Source organism: Sinocyclocheilus rhinocerous, unplaced genomic scaffold (genome assembly GCF_001515625.1).
Source record: "Sinocyclocheilus rhinocerous isolate Xijiao unplaced genomic scaffold, SAMN03320098_v1.1 scaffold115, whole genome shotgun sequence".
Taxonomy (NCBI): Eukaryota; Metazoa; Chordata; class Actinopteri; order Cypriniformes; family Cyprinidae; genus Sinocyclocheilus; species Sinocyclocheilus rhinocerous.
Genome location: NW_015650001.1, coordinates 583839 through 604573, shown reverse-complemented (window position 1 = coordinate 604573; position 20735 = coordinate 583839). Strand labels below are relative to the sequence as shown.

General features: G+C 39.3%; 4 protein-coding genes across 4 annotated transcripts in view; 2 read left to right on the top strand and 2 right to left on the bottom strand.

Moving 5' to 3' along the window:
- LOC107711147 (uncharacterized) overlaps positions 1 to 13436 on the top strand; it is a 16359-nt gene extending 2923 nt beyond the window's left edge. Inside the window, exons 2-6 of the mRNA XM_016516088.1 lie at positions 458 to 803; positions 902 to 1110; positions 2406 to 2471; positions 2608 to 2737; positions 13152 to 13436. Of these exons, the coding sequence (XP_016371574.1) occupies positions 458 to 803; positions 902 to 1110; positions 2406 to 2471; positions 2608 to 2721 (735 nt within the window). The 3' untranslated portion in view covers positions 2722 to 2737; positions 13152 to 13436. The remainder of the gene's footprint in view (positions 1 to 457; positions 804 to 901; positions 1111 to 2405; positions 2472 to 2607; positions 2738 to 13151) is intronic.
- On the bottom strand, positions 4814 to 7574 carry LOC107711146 (piggyBac transposable element-derived protein 3-like). Its single transcript, XM_016516087.1, has 3 exons — positions 7470 to 7574; positions 6089 to 6228; positions 4814 to 5876 (listed from the first exon to the last, which is right to left on the bottom strand). The coding sequence occupies exons 1-3, from the start codon at positions 7572 to 7574 to the stop codon at positions 4814 to 4816; spliced, it is 1308 nt and encodes a 435-aa protein (XP_016371573.1).
- On the top strand, positions 10512 to 13143 carry LOC107711145 (C-factor-like). The gene is made up of 5 exons (XM_016516085.1): positions 10512 to 10589; positions 10788 to 10913; positions 11008 to 11169; positions 11684 to 11767; positions 13030 to 13143. The coding sequence occupies exons 1-5, from the start codon at positions 10512 to 10514 to the stop codon at positions 13141 to 13143; spliced, it is 564 nt and encodes a 187-aa protein (XP_016371571.1).
- Positions 13437 to 14808: 1372 nt separating the features above from the next.
- LOC107711176 (E3 ubiquitin-protein ligase TRIM39-like) lies at positions 14809 to 19491 on the bottom strand. Its single transcript, XM_016516109.1, has 6 exons — positions 18953 to 19491; positions 18089 to 18184; positions 17750 to 17980; positions 17639 to 17661; positions 17436 to 17554; positions 14809 to 15539 (listed from the first exon to the last, which is right to left on the bottom strand). The coding sequence occupies exons 1-6, from the start codon at positions 19484 to 19486 to the stop codon at positions 15007 to 15009; spliced, it is 1536 nt and encodes a 511-aa protein (XP_016371595.1). The 5' UTR covers positions 19487 to 19491; the 3' UTR covers positions 14809 to 15006.
- Between the last annotated feature and the right edge of the window lie 1244 nt (positions 19492 to 20735).

The following is a 20735-nucleotide window of genomic DNA, read 5'->3' as shown; positions in this document are numbered from 1 at the left end:
TCATATTGTTACATTAACCAAAAACAAATTTAATTTTTTTTTTTTTTTTTTGTGTGCCACCCCAAGATTTTCCTCTGGCCACCCCTGTTAATATTTTCTGGGGGGCGCCACTGGCTTTTGGAAGGCATCCGAGCAGTTTTATTACTCAAAGCAAACATTGCTGATAAGTTCACGCAAGAGTCAACTCTCAACTCGTGGTTACAAACATTAAAAAGACCTGCGCAACATGGGGCGTGGAGTCCACTCTTTATCATATTTAAAGCACCATATATAGAGGCAGGTTGGTTTACAGAACCAACCCGATCATCTTTGAACATGGCGGCGTTAAAGGCATGCAGTGCTCTAGTGACGGGCCAACCGAGGCTTGGGTTTAGAAATGGCCAAGCAACTCCTGGAGGTCCATTGCTCAAACATTTGTCGTGACCCAGATGGGCCAAACTCTGAGGTGAGTATTTAGGAGCTTAGGTTCGTACACAGCTCAAGAAATCTGTTTTTTATCACTCACATTCTCTTTCTGATTCAGGCACTGAGAGAACTGGCCAAAAAGCATCCAAGTGTTGTCACCCTTGTGCAACTTGGTATATGTGCATTTGTCTTTTGTTTTGGACTACATTTTACATTACAACAGTTTTTAATTTTTGAAATAACATATAGCTTTTTCCTGCTACTATTAGATGTAGCTGATCAATGCAGTATCAAAGAGTCTGCCAAAAAAGTGGGTTCTCTACTGGGAAAGAATGGCTTGAACCTGCTTGTGAATAATGCTGCTGTTACCACACAAAAAAACCATGATGACCGCCACTGTTGAGGACATGCAAAACACCTTCAACACCAACGTGATAGGACCTTTATTTGTTATTAGGGCAATGGAATCACTTTTGGGAGCAAGCCGAGGCTTAATTTCTTGCAGCGTCTGAAACTCTAGATGCTGTTAATGTCTTTAATCAGGAGTACCTGCCGTATCTGAGTGCAGCAACTAAAGCCAAGGGCAGACCAGGGATGTCATGTAATAAAGCAGCTGTGATTAACATATCCACAGATTCAGCATCTATGAGCATCATGCCAGTAATGAAAGAGCCATTCCCACTTTTCCCATACAGCATCAGCAAGGTATGCAAGAATCCTAAGACTCTGATAGGCGTCAGAAATCCTCATTTGTATGTGGTTTGAAGCTCAGTTAAAATATATTTGGAAATGTTTCTGTATGAAAAGGTCAGACTGGATCTCAATGTCCCTGAATGGAAAAAAGAAAATATTTGAAATTGAATGTAATGTCATAACGAGTGTGCTAATGAGCTGTGTGCAAAATCACCTGACTGCTACACAGTGTGAACAAGAACCATCTTAACTGATTTGAAACTTTGTCATGCATCCGTTTTCCTTTCAGGCTGGTCTTAACATGTTGACCATATATACCGCAAGGGACTTAAAGGGTTAGTTCACCCAAAAATGAAAATTAGGCTGCGTTTTACTCACCCCCGAGGCATCCTATGTGTATATGACTTTCTTCTTTCAGACGAATCCAGTCGGAGTTATATTAAAAATAGTCTTTGATCTTTCAAGCTGTTTAATGCCACTCAGCGGGTGTTGCATTGCTTCAGTCCAAAACAAGTTAAATAAAAATCGCCCATCCATAAAAAAAAAAAAAGTGTCTCACATGGCTCCGGGGGGTGAACAAAGTCCTCCTGTAGCGACTCGATGCGTTTTTGTAAGAAAAATATCCATATTCAAAACGTAACAAATTATGTTTTATTAATCTGAGTGTACGTACCTCAGTTTTTAAGTGAAAAAATAAACATTATTTGTGGATAATTTTGTTAATATTAAATAAAATATGAAAAAAATTGCACTGTTTATCACACTACTGTGACAAAACGAGGATTTGTAAAGAAGAATGTCAGAGGATTTCGATATAAGCCAAGAGGAGACTGGTTTTCCTTTGCTAAAGGAAGGAAACTTTGCTTCCTTTGCTCCTGTTAACAAACGTTGGTTTTCAACAGACTCACCGGCGCATGCGTAACGCTGACCTCATACGCCATGCTCCCGGAACTGCTTCTGAGTACAACTGTTGGCGCAAGCTACATTAAAGTGATTATTACGTTTTGAATATGGATATTTTTCTTACAAAAACGCATCGATTCGCTACAGAAGGCCTTTGTTCACCCCCCGGAGCCGTGTGAGACACTTTTTTTTATGGATGGGCGATTTTCATTTAAGTTCTTTTGGGCTGAAGCAATGCAACACCCGCTGAGTGGCATTAAACAGCTTGAAAGATCAAAGACAATTTTTAATATAACTCTGAACGGGATTCGGCTGAAAGAAGAAAGTCATATACACCTAGGTTGCCTCGGGGGTGAGTAAAACGCAGCCTAATTTTCATTTTTGGGTGAACTAACCCTTTAAAGGCAGATGAGATCCTCTGCATTTCTATTCACCCAGGATGGATGAGGACGGACATGGGGGGAGATGAGGTAAATCTAGAGTCAGTAATATAGGAATCTCTCAGGACAGAACAGAACATGAGGTCTGAATCACAAAAGCACACTGATGGTCTCTTTTTGATGTTACACTATTTTAAATGCATGTTATTACTTGTTTGTCCACCAGGCGTCCATTGATGTCAGAGAAAGTGTGGAGGGGATGCTGTGTGTCATTGGCAGCCTTCCTGAGAAGCAGAACGGTGCATTCTTAGACTACACTGGAAAAACAATGCCCTGGTAAACCAGAGAAAAATCAAGTTCATCAAAGGGCTGATCCAGATGACCTATTTTACCTATTATACACTGAACAAAATTATAAACGCAACACTTTTGTTTTTGCCCTCATTTTTCATGAGCTGAACTCAAAGATCTAAGACTTTTTCTATGTACACAAAAGGCCTATTTCTCTCAAATATTGTTCACAACGACGAACTGCAGTCAGGTCGAGACCCCGATGAGGACGGCGAGCATGCAGATGAGCTTCCCTGAGACGGTTTCTGACAGTTTGTGCTGAAATTCTTTGGTTATGCAAACCGATTGTTGCAGCAGCTGTCCTGGTGGCTGGTCTCAGACGATCTTGGAGGTGAAGATGCTGGATGTGGAGGTCCTGGGCTGGTGTGGTTACACGTGGTCTGCGGTTGTGAGGCCGGTTGGATGTACTACCAAATTCTCTGAAACGCCTTTGGAGACGGCTTATGGTGAACATTCAATGAACATTCAATTCACGGGCAACAGCTCTGGTGGACATCCCTGCAGTCAGCATGCCAATTGCACGCTCCCTCAAAACTTACGACATCTGTGGCATTGTGCTGTGTGATAAAACTGCACATTTTAGAGTGGCCTTTTATTGTGGCCAGCCTAAGGCACACCTGTGCAATAATCATGCTGTCTAATCAGCATCTTGATATGCCACACCTGTGAGGTGGATGGATTATCTCGGCAAAGGAGAAGTGCTCACTAATACAGATTTAGACAGATTTGTGAACAATATTTGAGAGAAATAGGCCTTTTGTGTACATAGAAAAAGTCTTAGATCTTTGAGTTCAGCTCATGACAAATGGGGGCGAAAACAAAAGTGGTGCGTTTATAATTTTGTTCAGTGTAAATAAAGTGATAAGAACAGTCATTAATGTTTGACATGTTTAACTTCATTCTCTGAGTGTTCAATACAATAAAACTAACTAAACAAACAATACTGCAATACTGTCTCATATATCTGAATGCATAAGCTTTTTGGGCTGTTTAATTTGCCATTCACCATTTTTAAAAAAAACATGTCTTTAAAGACACTTAATCATTCTTTTTCATTTTAATTAATATCCTTAAATTTGATAAACTATTACATAGATCTACTGAGTTTACCAAGCTACTGCTACAGTAGTCAACATTTGAAGTGGATCAAAAAAGTTCATCAAAGTTGTCCGAAGACAAGAATGCATTTTGGTTTTAGGACAACTTTGATGAAAGGTTTTGATCCACTTCAAATGTTGACTACTTGGAAAAGAGCAATTCTGATTTGACACAACATATCAGTGACATTTATATGTGAGGTAAATGAAATTATTAGTAAATTATCCAAACATATACTTTGGTAGACAACAAACTGTCCATAAAACATAACATTATGCACTACCAATCAAAGGTCTGGACACACTTGACTGAGCTTCTTGTGAGCTTTAAAATCTGTTTATCTAAAGTATTATGCTTAAATGCCTGAAATTAATTTAGCAGGCATGATAGACTGTTGTACATTAAACTTTAACTAAAATTAATTAAAAGATAAATAACTGTTGGTGGGGAATAGGAGACTAGCAGTTATTGGGTGGACAACATTGGCTGAAAATGAGGGGTTATGTAGGTAACCTAGTTCTGTGAATGAAGTCAACACGCCACAGTATGGGTCAGCCTCTCTAAGGGTGAGCTGTCAGGAGATGGTATATCAAATAACCATGCCCCACTTGCAATCTCCATCTTTAAATACAGGTGTAAACTACCCGGCTCTTTCTCTTTTACCGACTAACAACATGTGCTCCCCGAGTGACCATGCCGTGTGGTGTGTTGACTTCATTCACAGAACTTGGTTAGCTACGTAACCCCTTGTTCTATTTCATCTCAGTCAACACGCCACAGTATGGGTCAGCTGTGTACCAGATAAGGTTGGGATGGAGATAAATATTCATGCCATCTGAACATTTTATTAGTTTTCCCTTTTATTTACTAAATACTAAAAAAGGGTTACTATAGGGTGACCATATTTTAGTTTTGGAAAATGGAAAAATGGAAAATTACACGCACTGTCCATTTCCGAGTGCGACTGGCCATCCTGTAGAAACTTAGCATCCGGTCGGCCATGTCCACGCGCCACCCATGTTGCTGTTGTACTCAGCAATTGCCACTGGTCTTGACACCTGGACATAACTTTTGTCTTTCTTAGACCATCTGCTGCGTGTGTCCTGAGGCTCAATGCCGTAGGCAGAGGATGCCATGACCACTGGCTTGTTGTCAAACCACTTAATGACAGCGAGTTCAGGAGGACTTCGTCTGACCACCATTTCAGATGCCCCTCTTCCTTTCTTTTTGATGGTATGATCCCCTATAACGTTGCACTCCTTTGGAATTCGGTTCTTTATGAGAGTTCCAGTTCCTGCCAGCCCTTTCTCCATCAGGGTATCCAGAAGGTCAACAGTTGTAAAGAACTGGTCAAAGAAGAGGTGTGTTCCTCTGGGAACGGACTCGGCCAAATGAAGGACAGCTTGTTCTCCAATGCCCCGTCCTGCTGTGACTCTCAAGGTGGTCTTGCATTGGTAGACCACAAAATCCAAAACCATACCGCTTGGTGTAGCCAAGACAAACACCTTCAATCCAGTTGGGTATGGTTTGCCCGGTACATACTGGCGAACTGGGCAGCGACCAGTAAATGGAATCATCTGATCATCAATGGACAGTTTTTGAGTTCTAGGCTGACTTAGACATCCTTGCCTCACTTTGTTCAGAAGGGGCCTGACTTTCCACAAGAGGTCTCTTCTTTTGTCCTTATCTGAAACATCAAGGTCATTGATGATCATGATGGAATTTCTTAGTTTGTAGAACTGATTTCTGGTCATGGATTCTGCCACTATTTGAACTCTGCTGTTCGAGGCCCAATACATCTGAATGTTTGGATAACCTAGACAGGCCATGTAGACAGAACTCCCAAAGAATGTCTTCAACTCTTCAGGAGTGGTGTTTAGTGCTGCTCCAGACACAAGGACTTTGCGCTGGTTTGTGCACATAGCCATTTCTTTGAACACAGAGTCATCAATGTACTGTTCAAAATAATTCATTGGCGTCCAGTTATGACATGTTTTGGCATCATTGCTCTGAGTAATGGGAGGATTATCGAGTTGGGGGTTGAATCTTAAGAAAGACACAGTCTCTCACTATCATTTGAAAAAAAACTTCTGTTATACAAACAATCTTTACAATGAGTTATCAGAATAAATAACTGTTTAGACATATATATTGTATGTAATAATAACATATAGATGTAAATGTTAATAGTAATATATTTAGAATACAAAGACAAGGTGTAAATTGTAGTCCTGCCCCAGAGTGGACGGCGACTGGACGTGGACGGCTCTGCTCGCTCTGTCTCCTCTGCCTCTGCTTGCCCTATCTGAACTTCATCCTCGGCTTTCCCTGTCTGAACTTCATCCTCTGAGCTATCTGAGTCCTCTGCCTCTTCCTCAAACACTGCATCTTCATCATTCTGATCAGACAACTCAGTATCTCAGTTTTCCTCAACAATTCGCAGTAAAATTCTCTCTGCTTCTGACAGTGAATCCCTTCCTGCTCATTTGAAAAAATGGATAACAAAATTGAGGTAATAACTACAAATGTCCACTAGAGAGAACATTTTTTTAACACTCTCTTATCATGGTAAAACATTGTTACATTATGCTACAAAATTAATTAAAGTGTTCTTCAGAGGTTCATAAAAATATAACAACAGCATTTCAAGACAAAATTTGTTCAATAAAAATGATTAAGCACTTGCCTTTCTTCTTTCCGTAAAAAGCCCTTGTGGTGATGGACGCCATTTTCTTTGCAGAGGAAGAGGAAGTTCACAAAACCCCACTCCTATAAATTGGGTGTCATTTAAAAGTCCTAAATGTCCTTTAGAGTACAAAAGGACTTAATTCAGTAGTATGCAGGAGGTGGGAGATATTTAGGTTTACAAATGTCCTCTAGAGAGGACAAATTTTAACTGCTGGTAGTCAGGAGGATGTGTGCTCCTATCCATGAGGCATCCTGTTTCCCTGCAATGGATTGCCTCACCAGACAGTGCCAGATAGGCACTCCTTCAACACTGACTGCCTATATATATATATATATATATATATATATATATAATGAAATTGATTTTCTTTTTGGAGATCAGTGGCTTTCTCCTTGCAACTCTGCCATGTACACCATGGTTTCTCAGTGTTCTCCTGATGGTGGACTCATGAAGACTGTGGATTTGTGGAGTCCAAACTCTTTAGAGATGGTTTTGTAACCTTTTTCCAGCCTGATGAGCAACAACAACTCTTTTTCTGAGTTCCTCAGAGATCTCCTTTGTTCGTGCCATGATTCACTACTAGGGCAGGTGTTATTGCTCCATTTCCTAAAAGAACTGAGACCTCGTCTGTCAGAGACCTGCACTGTGTCTCTTCTCTCAAAACAGTAGGAACAATCCCTTGAAATTGGGGTGGCTTGGATTTGAATTGGAGCCTGTATCCAAACTTCAAGGTGCTCAGCACACATGCATATTGAGTGCATTGGCACCAGTGGAAGAGATGTTGACTGGAAAAACATGGGGCCAGAGGTTGATAACTGTCAATGACGGTTTCTTCCACCTGGTGCTTGTGCTGGAAGTATCTGCCTGTAATATCCTACGATATTACTGGAAGTCTCTGCCTGTAATATCCCAGCTGTTGTCTGTAGCCCATGAGTAGCTGGTGCTCAAACCATTGATCGAGTCAGTTCCCTTGTCCTACGAGACTGCTCCAAGGCCGCTTCCGCAGGGGGTCCAACGATCTCCCCAGGCACTAATGGTGCTGCAATGACTGCCATGCAGTCTTGATCCAACAGATTAGCTTGAGATAGCTGTACCTGGCTATATTGGCCATGGATTGTGCCAGGGCTTGGGCATCCGCACTTGTTCCTCAGATCAGCATATCAACCGCTCGCAATGTCTCTAGGGTGTTTTCTTAATTTGTCAAAGTGGTGGACAATTCCTGCAGCAGACCTTCTAAATAAACCAAGAGGAGAGAGTTTGTGCATGCAAGTCTTGCCAACAAGGCAGAGGCATGACAGGCTTTCCGCAGCTGACTGTCGATTATCCTACAATGCTTGTTAGGGTGTGTAGCATCTCTTTCAGTCCTAGCCGTAGCCCGTCAACATAGCAAATGTGGGTCTGATCTGAGGGGCTGTAGCAAGCCCATAAGCTGTTGCCCCTGCCAGGTTGCCCAGCTGTATCCTGGACTGCAGTAGAACTAGGGCCTTCCATGAAGACTGTAAATCCGTTACAAAATAGGGAAGTATTGGCAACCCCTCTGTTTTATGACACTGAGGGCCTCTATCAAACACTGAGGTTGATGTTGAAGCAGCTTGGGAAGGCAGTTTTGCACACTCAGCTGCTCTGGAAATCACTGCTTTGTCTGATGGGTCTAGTGGAATAGTATCTGAGGCCTCCTAAGCACTATCCCCTGTTTCTGACTGTTTCTCTGGTTCTGAAGACCCAGAATTTTCATCCCTTCCAAACACTCCAGACGCTGCCACAGACAGCTCATCAGAGTGTCAGCATGGATGTTTTGACAATGGCACCCTCAACTCTGGAGGTTCTGCAGCCCATTGTTGAGTCTGCAACAAACTTTTCAGGGTGTCTTGCATACCTTGCATTTGCTTCTGAAGCTGACTGATGTCCCTTTCTACATGCTACCACTTACGAGCTTGTTTACATCTGACCCTTTCATCCTGAGGATCCTGTTCAGACTGAAGTAGCTCTTTGCCTGCAGAAATCTCAGAGGGTAAACCAATGGTGTCCTCCTCTTGCATCGTAACACAAGGAAAGTTAAATCAATTTAGCTAGCTTTCTTCTCCAAAGACGAAGAGGCCTCTTTGTCTGAATTATAATAATAAGATTCCCACACTGCGATCACAGACAGCTCTCCGTGACATGGCAGCTTTCACACTTACAGGTGAAGAGGCCCCCCTTGGCTGTTTGTTAGGAGCTACCTCTAAAAATATATAAATATATATTATTATATTTAAAATATAAACAACACCGCATTGCTGATTTAATACTCACCTTACGTTTTAAACATGAAAAACATATGCCAACATGGTAGCTTCCACCCTCACAGGTGAAGAGGTTCCATTAATCTCACTGCACGCTTCTTACACAAAGCACACGCCAATGTGTTAGTTTCCACCCTCATGGGTAAAGATACTCCTGTCAGCCAGATACAACAAAAGAACGTGAAGAGGAATTCTTATCGTCAAACCACTCTACCGATAGCTAGGAGGCAAAAAAGAGAAATTGGCGGCTACTTTGCACCTGTATTAATAGATGGCATGGTTAATTTGATATACTGTCTCCTGGCAGCTCACCCTTAGCGAGGCTGACCTATACTGTGGCGTGTTGACTGCGATACAACTACTCAATTACTAAGAGTGTGCATGCTTATCTTTGCTGAGTATCCCCAGGGAATGGTAAAGAGTTCCTTGGCACTGAATAAAAGCTAGTGAGAGAGCAGAGTATTTATTACTGTAGCATTCAAGGGTAAAGGCCTAAACTGGAGAATAATACACCCTTAATTATAAAGGTTCCAAAAGGGGCTTTCGGAGCAATGCCACAGAAGAACCCAAAGAACCATGCAGTGAACAGTTTTTAAAAGATCTTAAAAAAAGGTTCTTTAGAAAAATCTAAAAAAAAAACATTTTGTGGAATGGAAAGGTTCCGTGGATTTTAAAGGTTTTTCATGGAATCACAGATGCAAATAAAGAACCTTCATTTTAAAGAGTGAGTCTCAACAGGTAATTACTGGACAGCGGATGCAGAAGAAATGTGCTTACCTACATATAGTTCTATTTAAGTAAGTAAATAAGTAAATAAATAAAGACATTTTTATTTTAAATGGAAAATGGACAAGTTGGACTGTTATTTTCCAGCATACATGTGAACATGCATATCAGAATGCTCTTTCATCGTCCCCGTGTTGGACACACTCGTCAGGTTCTTGCAAAGAGACAAATGGGTAGGCTGTGTTGGAGTCCAACGTCACTAGAGCTTAGTGGAGAAAGCAGGAAGATTTAATAACAAATGAATATTTACGTGCCAGTGTTAAAATGTAAAATTTGTTTAATTTAAATGTAATTCAAGCATTTATATTTTTCAGTGTTAAGTGCTTTTTGGGGTCTTTTTGTTTTTTTTTATTTGGTCTATTTTTAAACATCCTGACACAGTAACAACATTGGCTTAACCAATAGTGTTTTAGGATGGGAATATCTGGTTGTTTGACCAATTGGAGCAGGTGGAAAAGTTTTGGAAAATAAATATATTATAAATAAATATCTTGCTCAAAGTCACAGTGGCAACAATGGAGCTACTAATTAGCTCATCAATTTCTGCGTCATACCTTCCAGATTTTGCTTTAGGACTGTTGTTTTCTAGGCTAGATCTTCAACCTCTACTTTTACTCCTGATAGCATTTATGATTTGGAATAATACAGCTTTTGGAAAGCATCCAAGCAGTTTTATTACTAAAAGCAATCAGCGTTGATAAGTTTACGCTGAGTCACTTTGAAATGTCATCTTGATCATCATGGTTACAAACACTAAAAAGACCAGTGCAATATGGGGCGTGGAGTCCACTCAGCTTCCTACTTAAAAAGCCAAATAGTGAGACAGGTTGGTTTACAGAACCAAACCGATCATCTTTGAACATGGTGGAGTTAAAGGCATGCAGTGCTCTAGTGACAGGGGCCAACCGAGGGTTGGGTTTAGAAATGGTCAAGCAACTCCTGGAGGCTCGTTGCTCAAACATTTTTGCTGCATATCGTGACCCAGATGGGCCAAACTCTGAGGTGAGTATTCAGGAGCTTTTGAAGACAGTTCAATAACAGTTGGTAAATGTGCATTTGTCTTTTGGACTATATTTGACATCGCAATAGACAGTTTTTTGGGTTTGAAATAACATCACATTTTTCCTGCTACTATTAGATGTTGCTGATCCATGCATTATCAAAGAGTCTGCCAAAAAAGTTGGTTCTCTGCTGGGGAAGAATGGGTTGAATCTGCTTGTGAATAATGCTGCAGTGTTGCCACAAAAAACCATGATGACCGCCACTGTCGAGGACATGCAAAACACCTTCAACACCAACGTGATAGGACCTTTATTTGTCATTAGGGTAATGCAATCACTTGTGGGAACAAGCTGAATCTAAAACAAGGCTTTATTTCTTGCGGTGTCTGAAACACTTGGTTGTTAATGTCTTTAATCAGGAGTACCTGCCATATTTGCGTAGAGCAGCTAAAGCCAAGGGCAGACCAGGGATGTCATGTGATAAAGCAGCTGTGATCAACATATCCACAGATTCAGCATCTATGAGCATCATGCCAGTAATGAAAGAGCCATTCCCACTTTTCCCATACAGCATCAGCAAGGTATGCAAGAATCCCAAGACTACGGCCTTTCGCACCGCGGGAACCTTTTCATAGTATGTCGACCGGCTTACGTCACTTCTTAGTACACACTCTCGGTGCGAATGCAACCCTTTAAATGGTACTAGGAAATAGTTTGCGCAAAATCGTCCCAGTACTTTAGTACTGTACATTTAGTTCTGGAACTAAAGCGGTGCGAAAGGCCCTACTGTTCTGATGGGCTTCATCAGAAAAATCCTAATTTGTAAGTCGTTTGAAACTCAATTAAAATCATATATTTGGAAATGTTTCAGTATGAAAAGGTCAGATTAGATTTCAAATAGTTTAATGTGTAATGTCCCTGAATAGAAAAAAGTAATTTTTTCAAAAAGTAAACGATTTGAAATTGAATGTAATATCACAACGAATGTGCTATTGAGCTGTGTGCAAAATCACCTTTGTACACTGACTGCTATAGTTCTAACAAAAACCGTTTTAACTGATTTGAAACTTTGTCATGCATCCGTTTTCCTTTCAGACTGGTCTTAACATGTTGACCATATATACCGCAAGGGACTTGCAGGCAGATGAGATCCTCTGCATTTCCATTCACCCAGGATGGGTGAGGACAGACATGGGGGGAGATGAGGTAAATCTAGATTCAGTAATAAAGGAATCTCTCAGGACCTAAACAGAACATGAAGCCTGAATCACAAAAGCACACTGATGCAGGCCCGGATTGGCTAATCGGGAGCACCGGGAAAATTCCCGGTGGGCCGGTCTGTTTTTTGGCCGCGAGGGCCGGTACTGTCATGCCACTGCTATGGGGTTGAAATATGGATGCCCGTATTTAAGGCATCAAAGAAGCGTCCCGTATGAAAGTTATAACACAGTTTGTCCCGTATTCGCAGGCATACGCCATATGACCACCAGACCATATGAATAACAAATTCTCAATTGATAATTAATCATTAATTTTGCGCAAAATATTGTTTTATTTGTGAACGTAGCCGATTGAAGAAGGCTTTAAGACCAAGCGGAATCCTCTGCCGGCTGCTCCCGTTTCACAGCGAGCAGGACTCGCGCTTAAAAAAAAAAAAAATAAAATAAAAATTTAACTTCTAGCGCATTCTTAATCTTGGACCTCATTTTACTGAAGTAGAAATCCAAGCGCCAGAAGCAGCCCACGAGTTTTCTTTAAAAAGTATCCATTTTCATTCATTCATAGGCTATATGGTTGCAATAATAGCCATTTTAGTTCCAAAAATTTAAGTGCATTGACGTTTCATAGACGTTCAGTTATGCTTTCAAATTTCTTGCCATTTGTATGTAATTTCACAGTATTTTCACCTCCTAAATTACTACACTACTTGTGCAGTCACGATTTTATAATGGTACAATTTACTCAGGCCGATTACTTTTTTTGTATGACATTAAAATTATTTTTAGAATATAGGTTAAGTAAAACAAATGTGATTATTTCTGAGAACTTTTTAACTGTAGGCAGACATTATGGTACAGTATGCCTACAAATATTTAGTTGGAGATATGCGAGCAAAAAATAATAGATTAAAAAATGTATAATAGAAAGCGCAAAGGCGGCGCTGAAAAGGCCAGTAAATAATAATAATAAAAAAACAAAGCTGTAGAAAAATATTATGAATTACAAGTCTGTAGAGAACAGTGTGCTATTGCAGACTTATTTACTGAAGTTTTAATTACATTATTGTAATAGCTATAGTCAGTCGTGAACTAAAGTGGGCCGCTCTAAGGCATGAAACTCCAGGGCTGAAAATGACTCCCACTCCAGCCCTGCACTGATGGTCTCTTTTTTGATAATGCTACACTATTTTAAATGCATGTTCTTCCCTGTTTGCCCACCAGGCGCCTATTGATGCCAGAGAAAGTGTGGAGGGGATGCTGTGCGTCATTGGCAGCCTTACTGAGAAGCAGCACGGAGGATTCTTAGACTATACTGGAAAAACAATGCCCTGGTAAACCAGAAGAAAAACTCTTAAAAGAGGAACTTTATCAAAGGGCTGATCCAGATGACCTATTTTAACCAATATAAATAAAATAAGCACAGTCATTAATGTTTATGACATGTTAAACTTCATTCTCTGTGTTCAATACAATAAAACAAACAATACCACAATATTGTGTCTACACTGGAAAAACAATGCCCTGGTAAACCAAAAAAAAAAGTTCATCAAAGGGCTGATCCAGATGACCTATTTTACCTATTATAAATAAAGTTATAAGTCATTAATGTTTGACATGTTCAACTTAATTCTCTGTGTGTTCAATACAATAAAACAAACTAAACAAAAAATACTTCAATATTGTGTCATTTATCTGAATGCATAAACTTTTTGTGCTGTATAATTTGCCATTCACCATTTAAAAAAAACACCATCACAACACATATTTAGTATTTAATGTTAAGTGTTTTCTGACAGCATTTCTACACTACATGCACCTTAGCAAGCAATATGGGATGGGACTTAAAGACACTTAATCAGTCTTTTTACATTTTGATCAATATCCTTAAATTTTATAAACTATTACATAGATCTACTGAGTCTACCAAGCTGCTACTTCTACTAAACTTAGCATTGTGAAAAGAGCAATAAATACAACGGGCTTTTCTGATCATGAGACATTACATATCAGTAACATATTTAAATGAGGTAAATGTAAATATTAGTAAATTATCCAAACATTTACTTTGGTAGACAACAAACTGTCCATAAAACTTAACATCATGTACTACCAATCAAAGGTCTAGACACACTTGACTGAGCTTCTTGTGCACTTTAAAATCTGTTTATCTAAAGCCTTATGCTTAAATGCCAGAAATTAATTTACACGCATTACATACTTTTGTACTATAATTTTGACAAGTCATGTCTTGTGGCTAAGAAACTTCCACTGGATTAAAAGATAAATAACTGTTGGTGGGGAAAAGGAGGCTAGCAGTTATTGGGTAGACAGTTTGATACCGAGGACTTAGGTTTTGAGAAATAATTGAAACATTAATCACGGTCAGTTTGTGTTAAGACCATAAAAAACATGGGCTGATAACTACTCTATAAAGAGTGTGCATGGTTATCTTTGCTGAGACTCTACAAGGAATTGTTAAAGAGTTCTTGGCCGTTGAATAAATGCTAGTGAGAAAGCCAAGTCTTTTTTGCTGTAGCATTCAAAGTTAAAGGCCTAATACTACACTCTTAAATATAAAGGTTCCAAAAGGGGGCTTACAGAGCAATGCCATAGAGGAACCATTTTTCCTTCACCAATGATTCATTCAGAAGTCCATTCAGTGAACAGTTCTTATAAGAACTTTAACAAAGGCCTCTTTAGAAAATCTAAAGACCCTTCTGTAAAGAACATTTGTGGAATAGAAAGGTTTTTCATGGAACCACAGATGCAAATAAATAACCTTTATTTTAAAGAGTGAATCTCAACAGGTAATTACTGGATAGCTAATGCAGAAGAAAATTCCATGACAGACAAATTTAAAATGTGCTTACCTATATATGGTTCTATTTATTTATTTAAAAAAAAAAATATATATATATTTTTTTTTTTTAATTTCCAGCATACATGTGAACATGCATCCCAGAATGCACCTCATCAGTGAGAACGCCCAAAGTGTGCAGAGTTGGAATCCAGATGAATGGTGGTGACTTTCTATGAAAATTGGCCACATCTGGTCATACTTCGGTTTGACTTATTTTATGATTTGATTTCATTCTAAAACCTGGGAAAATAGTAATTTAGTAGAATAAAAGGTAAACGTTTCCAAATCTTTGACAGGTACTGTATAACTGAAGCAGAAATACATCAATAAAACTGGCATCACCAGGAGGCACTGTTCCATACTGCCACTCTCACAGGGCAGATCTTCAGCGGCCCTGGATTGTTCCCATTAATATTTGCCCCCGGACAGAAAAAAGGGAACATTGTCTCAGTAAAGTGGTCATTGAATGTGTAGATAGGTGTGACACCCACTGAATCAAAGAAGCTGACCTCTCCATTATTATAGTCGATCTTCACCCGAACCCTTTCCAGGTGGCCCTTCAGGTTGAGCGGTGTATGTGGGGTGGTCATGGCCGTGTACTTCCCATCAGAGAGAGCGATGGTCCAGAATCCTCCTTCGGGACAGCCTGAGATTTTGCCTTTCCTGGCTACTGATTCTTTAACCACACCAATTACCCAGTCATTATTTTGGCCCACAACCACCTCCCAGGAATGACATCCTGAGGTGAAACCCTTGGAGCCCAGTACAAAAACAAAGTGGTCAAAGCGCTCAGGGTTATCAGGCAGCTCTTTCATCGTCCCTGTGTTGGACACACTTGTCAGGTTCTTGCTAAGAGACAAACAGGGGTACGCTGTGTTGGAGTCCAACGCAACTGGAGCTAAGTGGTTGAGAAAGCGGGGAAAACATTTTAACAAATGTATATTTATGTACCAGTGTTAAAATGTCAAATTTGTTTAATTCAAATGTAATTTAAGTGTATAATTTTTCAGTGTTAAAAGTGTTTTTTGGTAATTTTTTTAAACATCCTGACACAGTAACATTGGCTCAACCAACAGTGTTTTGGGGCAGGAATATCTGGTTGTTTGACCAATTGGAGAAGGTGGAACGGTTTTGGAAACCTGTCTGAAAGCAATCACTTTTTGCAATTCCATTTGCCACGTTAGTAATTACACCCATTGAATAGTAATTACACAGCTTTAAAGGGTTAGTTCACCCAAAAATGAAAATTAGGCTGCGTTTTACTCACCCCCGAGGCATCCTAGGTGTATATGACTTTCTTCTTTCAGACGAATCCAGTCGGAGTTATATAAAAAATTGTCTTTGATCTTTCAAGCTGTTTAATGCGACTCAGTGGGTGTTGCATGCATCAGCCCAAAAGAAGTTAAATAAAAAGCACCCATCCATAAAAAATAGTGTCTCACACAGCTCCGGGGGGTGAACAAAGGCCTCCTGTAACGAATCGGTGTTTTTGTAAGAAAAATATCCATATTCAAAATGTAATAATCACTATAATCTAGCTTGCACTCACTGTTGTAAACGGAAGCAGTTCCGGGTGGATGACGTATGAGGTCAGCTTTGTGCATGCACCGCTCAGAAGTGACGAACGCGGAAGCGCAGCGGAGAGATCAAAACAAAACAACGGTCAAGAATTAGAAGTACAAAACGAGGATTAGGAAAGAAGAATGTCAGAGGATTTCCATATAAGCCAAGAGGAGACTGGTTTTCCTTTGCTAAAGTAAGGAAACTTTGTTTCCTTTGATCCTGTAAACAAACGTTGGTTTTCACGAGTCACTGGCGCATGCGCAACGCTGAACTCATACGTCATGCTCCCAGAGCTGCTTCCGTGTACAACTGTTGGCGCAAGCTACATAAAAGTGATTATTACGTTTTGAATATGGATATTTTTCTTACAAAAACGCATCGATTCACTACAGGAGGCCTTTTTTCACCCCCCGGAGCCGTGTGAGACACTTTTTTTTATGGATGGGCACTTTTTATTTAACTTCTTTTTGACTAAAGCAATGCAACACCCGCTGACTGCAATGATAGAGCTTGAAAGATCAAAGACAATTTTTAATATAACTCCGACTGGATTCGTCTGAAAGAAGAAAGTCATATACACCTAGGATGCCTCGGGGGTGAGCAAAACGCAGCCTAATTTTCATTTTTGGGTGAACTAACAGAAAGTAAGTGTCATTGATAAATATAATTTAATAGATAATACATTTAATATAATTAAATACCACATTTAATTTGTCTTTATGAATTAGCCATAAACATATGGGCTACTTTCAGAAACATTAGAAGTTTTTGGAATGACACCTACATAAATATTTCATTATATAAATAATGAAATATATTAATATATTGAAATATAAATATATTACTATAAAATATTTTTTCATTTTATAATTTTATCATCATTTTACAATATTTTTACATTATATCATTTTATGTACCATGCTGGCTGAAAACCATTTCCCAGAAAGCTCTACTTTACTCAAAGTCTTCAAATTGGAGCCAAACAACATGATGCAGATTTATAAGATAAAAACGTACACAGAACACATTAGTGATACTCTGAAAGTCTTTGAACTGCAGTTCAGTAATTTCCCTTTCCTGTGCTTCTAAATTTACCTGTCAGACATTCTATTCAAATTCCAACTCCTGAATTTAAAGGGAACCTATTCTGAAATTCTAAATGTTTACACAAACTCATCCAACTCTGTAGTAACTGAACACTCACTGTATTCCACCAGGCTCTGCATTTTTTCCCACACTCTGAACTGCAGCGAGGTGATGTGCTCCGCAACGTCGATTAGAGAATTGGGGACGTTTTCTGGTTCGTTAAATGTTATCTGAGCTCTGGAAGGACATTCATTCAGGTTAGTCGTGGCTTTTATGCAAATAGATCAATCAAATTCTTTCAAATGTACAATGTACTATTACCTCTTTTTGACATTCTTGTAGTTCTGTGTGAAAAAAGTAAAATCAGTTACTTGCACTAACATTTGTATAAACTTGATAAGATTAGTTAACAATCCAAATACAGCAGGTTACCTGTAAAAAGAGGCTGTCAGCATTAGCAATCTCGTTTTCAATGGCCATGACAGCCTGAGAAATGGTGAGTATATCACGAGCGATTATGTCGGTTTTTTTCTTCATCGTCTGTTTCTTGGTCTCTTCTTCTTCTGCCAGCACAGCAATCCTTGCAGCTTCCTCCTTCAGAAGAAATTGGCGAAGCTCTTCAAACTCCTTGTGAATTTGTTTCTCTGTCTGTTGTCTTTGGTTCTGTGAATCCAACATAAAGAAGGCAATTAAGTGATTATCCCAGTTATCTGTTGATGGTTAGTGTGTCATATGATGTTTGTTAGTGTGGATCTTGTTCTTTGTTGATACCTTGATGTGGACAGTTATGTCATCACATTCCTGTTTGGCCTCATAGAGGCGTTGAAGGCTTTTCTTAAGTGGGATGACAATCTGCCGCATTTCCTCCTGGACAAAAAAAAGTACATCTCAATCCAACAATGTCCAAAAACAACCCTCTAGGACAGTTTGTAAACCAAAAACAAGAATCCCACAAGATTTTAAAATAAATAAATTAATAACAATATAGAAATTACGCTAAAAAAAATCAAGTTCTAACTCTAGGAAAACACATATTTACTATTAATGTCATTACTTTTGAAAACTGTATTGACTTTGCCTCAGTTTATTACATTCCCAGATATTATCAAGTTTTCCATGACCATGAAAATGTGTTTTTTCAAGAACACCCACCAGATTCCACAATTGTAATTTAGTAATGGTAATTAACCAACTTCATGCATTTTTGTTTTGGCAAGGTAATCTGTATTATATCATTAAAATGCAAAAAATAATCACGTAATTATTGAATATAATGTATAATAATATATTATTTAATATAGTAATCAAACTGCATGTATACATTCTGGCAGCATTTATTGTTCTACCTTTAATTTATGCATATTAAATATTTACAATTTAAAACAATTTACAAAATATCTATAGCATCACAGTAATAAGAATCGAGAATAATGACAAATAGAATAAAAATGTCTGGATGCATTATGGTAATAAGGATTATTGAGGGTTAACATGCGTGTCATAAATCAATTTCAAAATAAAAACAACCAAGAGCCTTATTACTATTTAGCCTTAGTATTTTGGCTTATTTGTGGTACAAAAATAAGCTTACTTTGAAAATAATTTCTTAAAAGAAGAAATATAATACATCATCACCTTGAGATCATTTGCTGCTTCCTCCAAAGGACACACACTGTGGCCTTGATGTTTCTTGGACGTTTGACAAACACAGCAGAGAACTTCTTCATCATATTGGCAGAACAATTTGAGTCCCTCTCCGTGAGTGGCACAGAGAGCCTCTGGTTTAAACGTCCCGTTGGTTGAATATGAGCCCACTCTCGCAGACGCTTGTCCTTTCTGCTCCTGTGCGATGGCGTCGCACACGTTCTTCAGAGCCAGACTCACGGTGGGCTCCGTCAGAGAACACTTCCTCCTGCACACGGGACATTCCCTCTTGGCCGCCTTCTTGTTCCAGAAGGCCTGAAGGCAGAGGCGGCAGAAACTGTGGCTGCACTTCAGGACCACGGGATCGGTGAAGATCTCGCAGCAGACCGGACAAGAGAGCTCATCCTCTAAGGGCGACTGCGTGTGGGACGACAAAGCTCTCGGGCGCATAACTGGGACGTTTTTAAGGCTTGGAAGGGTGTTTGCTCTTCCAGGTTGCGAGGAAGCCCTTGGTCGCAAGGGCATGGCTGTCTGGTGTTGCTGGAGTGGAGTCCACTTGCTTTTGAAACCAAAAACGTGATGAGCCCAAGCTACTCCTGCAGTGTTTCATCTAGACCACAAGCCTTCCACAAGCACCCTCACGTTCCAAAAACAAGTCTGTCCTTCACCAATAATGATCTTTTATAGAGCCGTGACTATCCTACCATCACAGAATTCTCAGAAGTCCGTCTTTTGACAACACCTCGTCCACTGGAGCACTGGGTTTTTATTTACGTCACTCTAATATACGGTCTTGGTTCATTATTGGATCAACTGGTGCTTGAGGGGAAAACAGACCGCCATTGATCCGTGAAATGTTTGGTGTAAGCATTATTGTTTTGGGAACTCGGAGGCAACACGAGGGGTTGCAAGAAAGCAAATGCTTTCCAAATGCTGCAGGGACATTTACGCAAAGTAACTTATACAGAAAACTCCACATATAGCCACGATGAGTGGAAAAAATGGCAAAAATGTGTGTTTCTAACAGGATAACTTACAAATACTATACCAAATCACTCTTAAATCATATTTTCAGTGCAGGTCACTCGTTCCCTTATATGTCCACAATGGTAATAAAAAAGTAAAGAATGGAAATATGCCCTTGGTGAGGTTGTTCAGCTAAGGAGAACGAACCCAATGTTTCAATGAACAACCGTAAGAAGGAAACACCTACTGCTTTCCAGACCATAAAAACAAAACCAAACAACTCATTTTGTTTGTTTTAATATTGTTGAGAAATCTAACAAATAACAATTTGGTGCAATAGCATTTCTGTCAATGAAAAAACAACAACAACAGATATAAGAGGGTCTGAATACTTAGGGCCGTGTGATATTTCAGTTTTTCTTTTTTTTTAATAAATCTGCAAAAATGTCAACAATTCTGTGTTTTTCTGTCAATATGGGGTGCTGTGTGTACATTAATGAGGAAAAAAAATTAACTTAAATGATTTTAGCAAATGGCTGCAATATAACAAAGAGTGAAAAATTTAAGGGGGTCTGAATACTTTCCGTACCCACTGTATATCATAATTATTGCCATTTGAAGGTCGTCTGAGACAGAGTAACATGAGGCCATCAAAACCATTACTTCATCAGTGTAAACTATTCATTCTTAAAAACAACGCTTATCTAAATGTGTTCAGAAAGCATCGAATGAAAAAGTGTCCAAAGTAAATCAACGACAAGAGAGCTGTGTTTAAACTACACTGATAGCTTTACAGTATGTAAAAAGT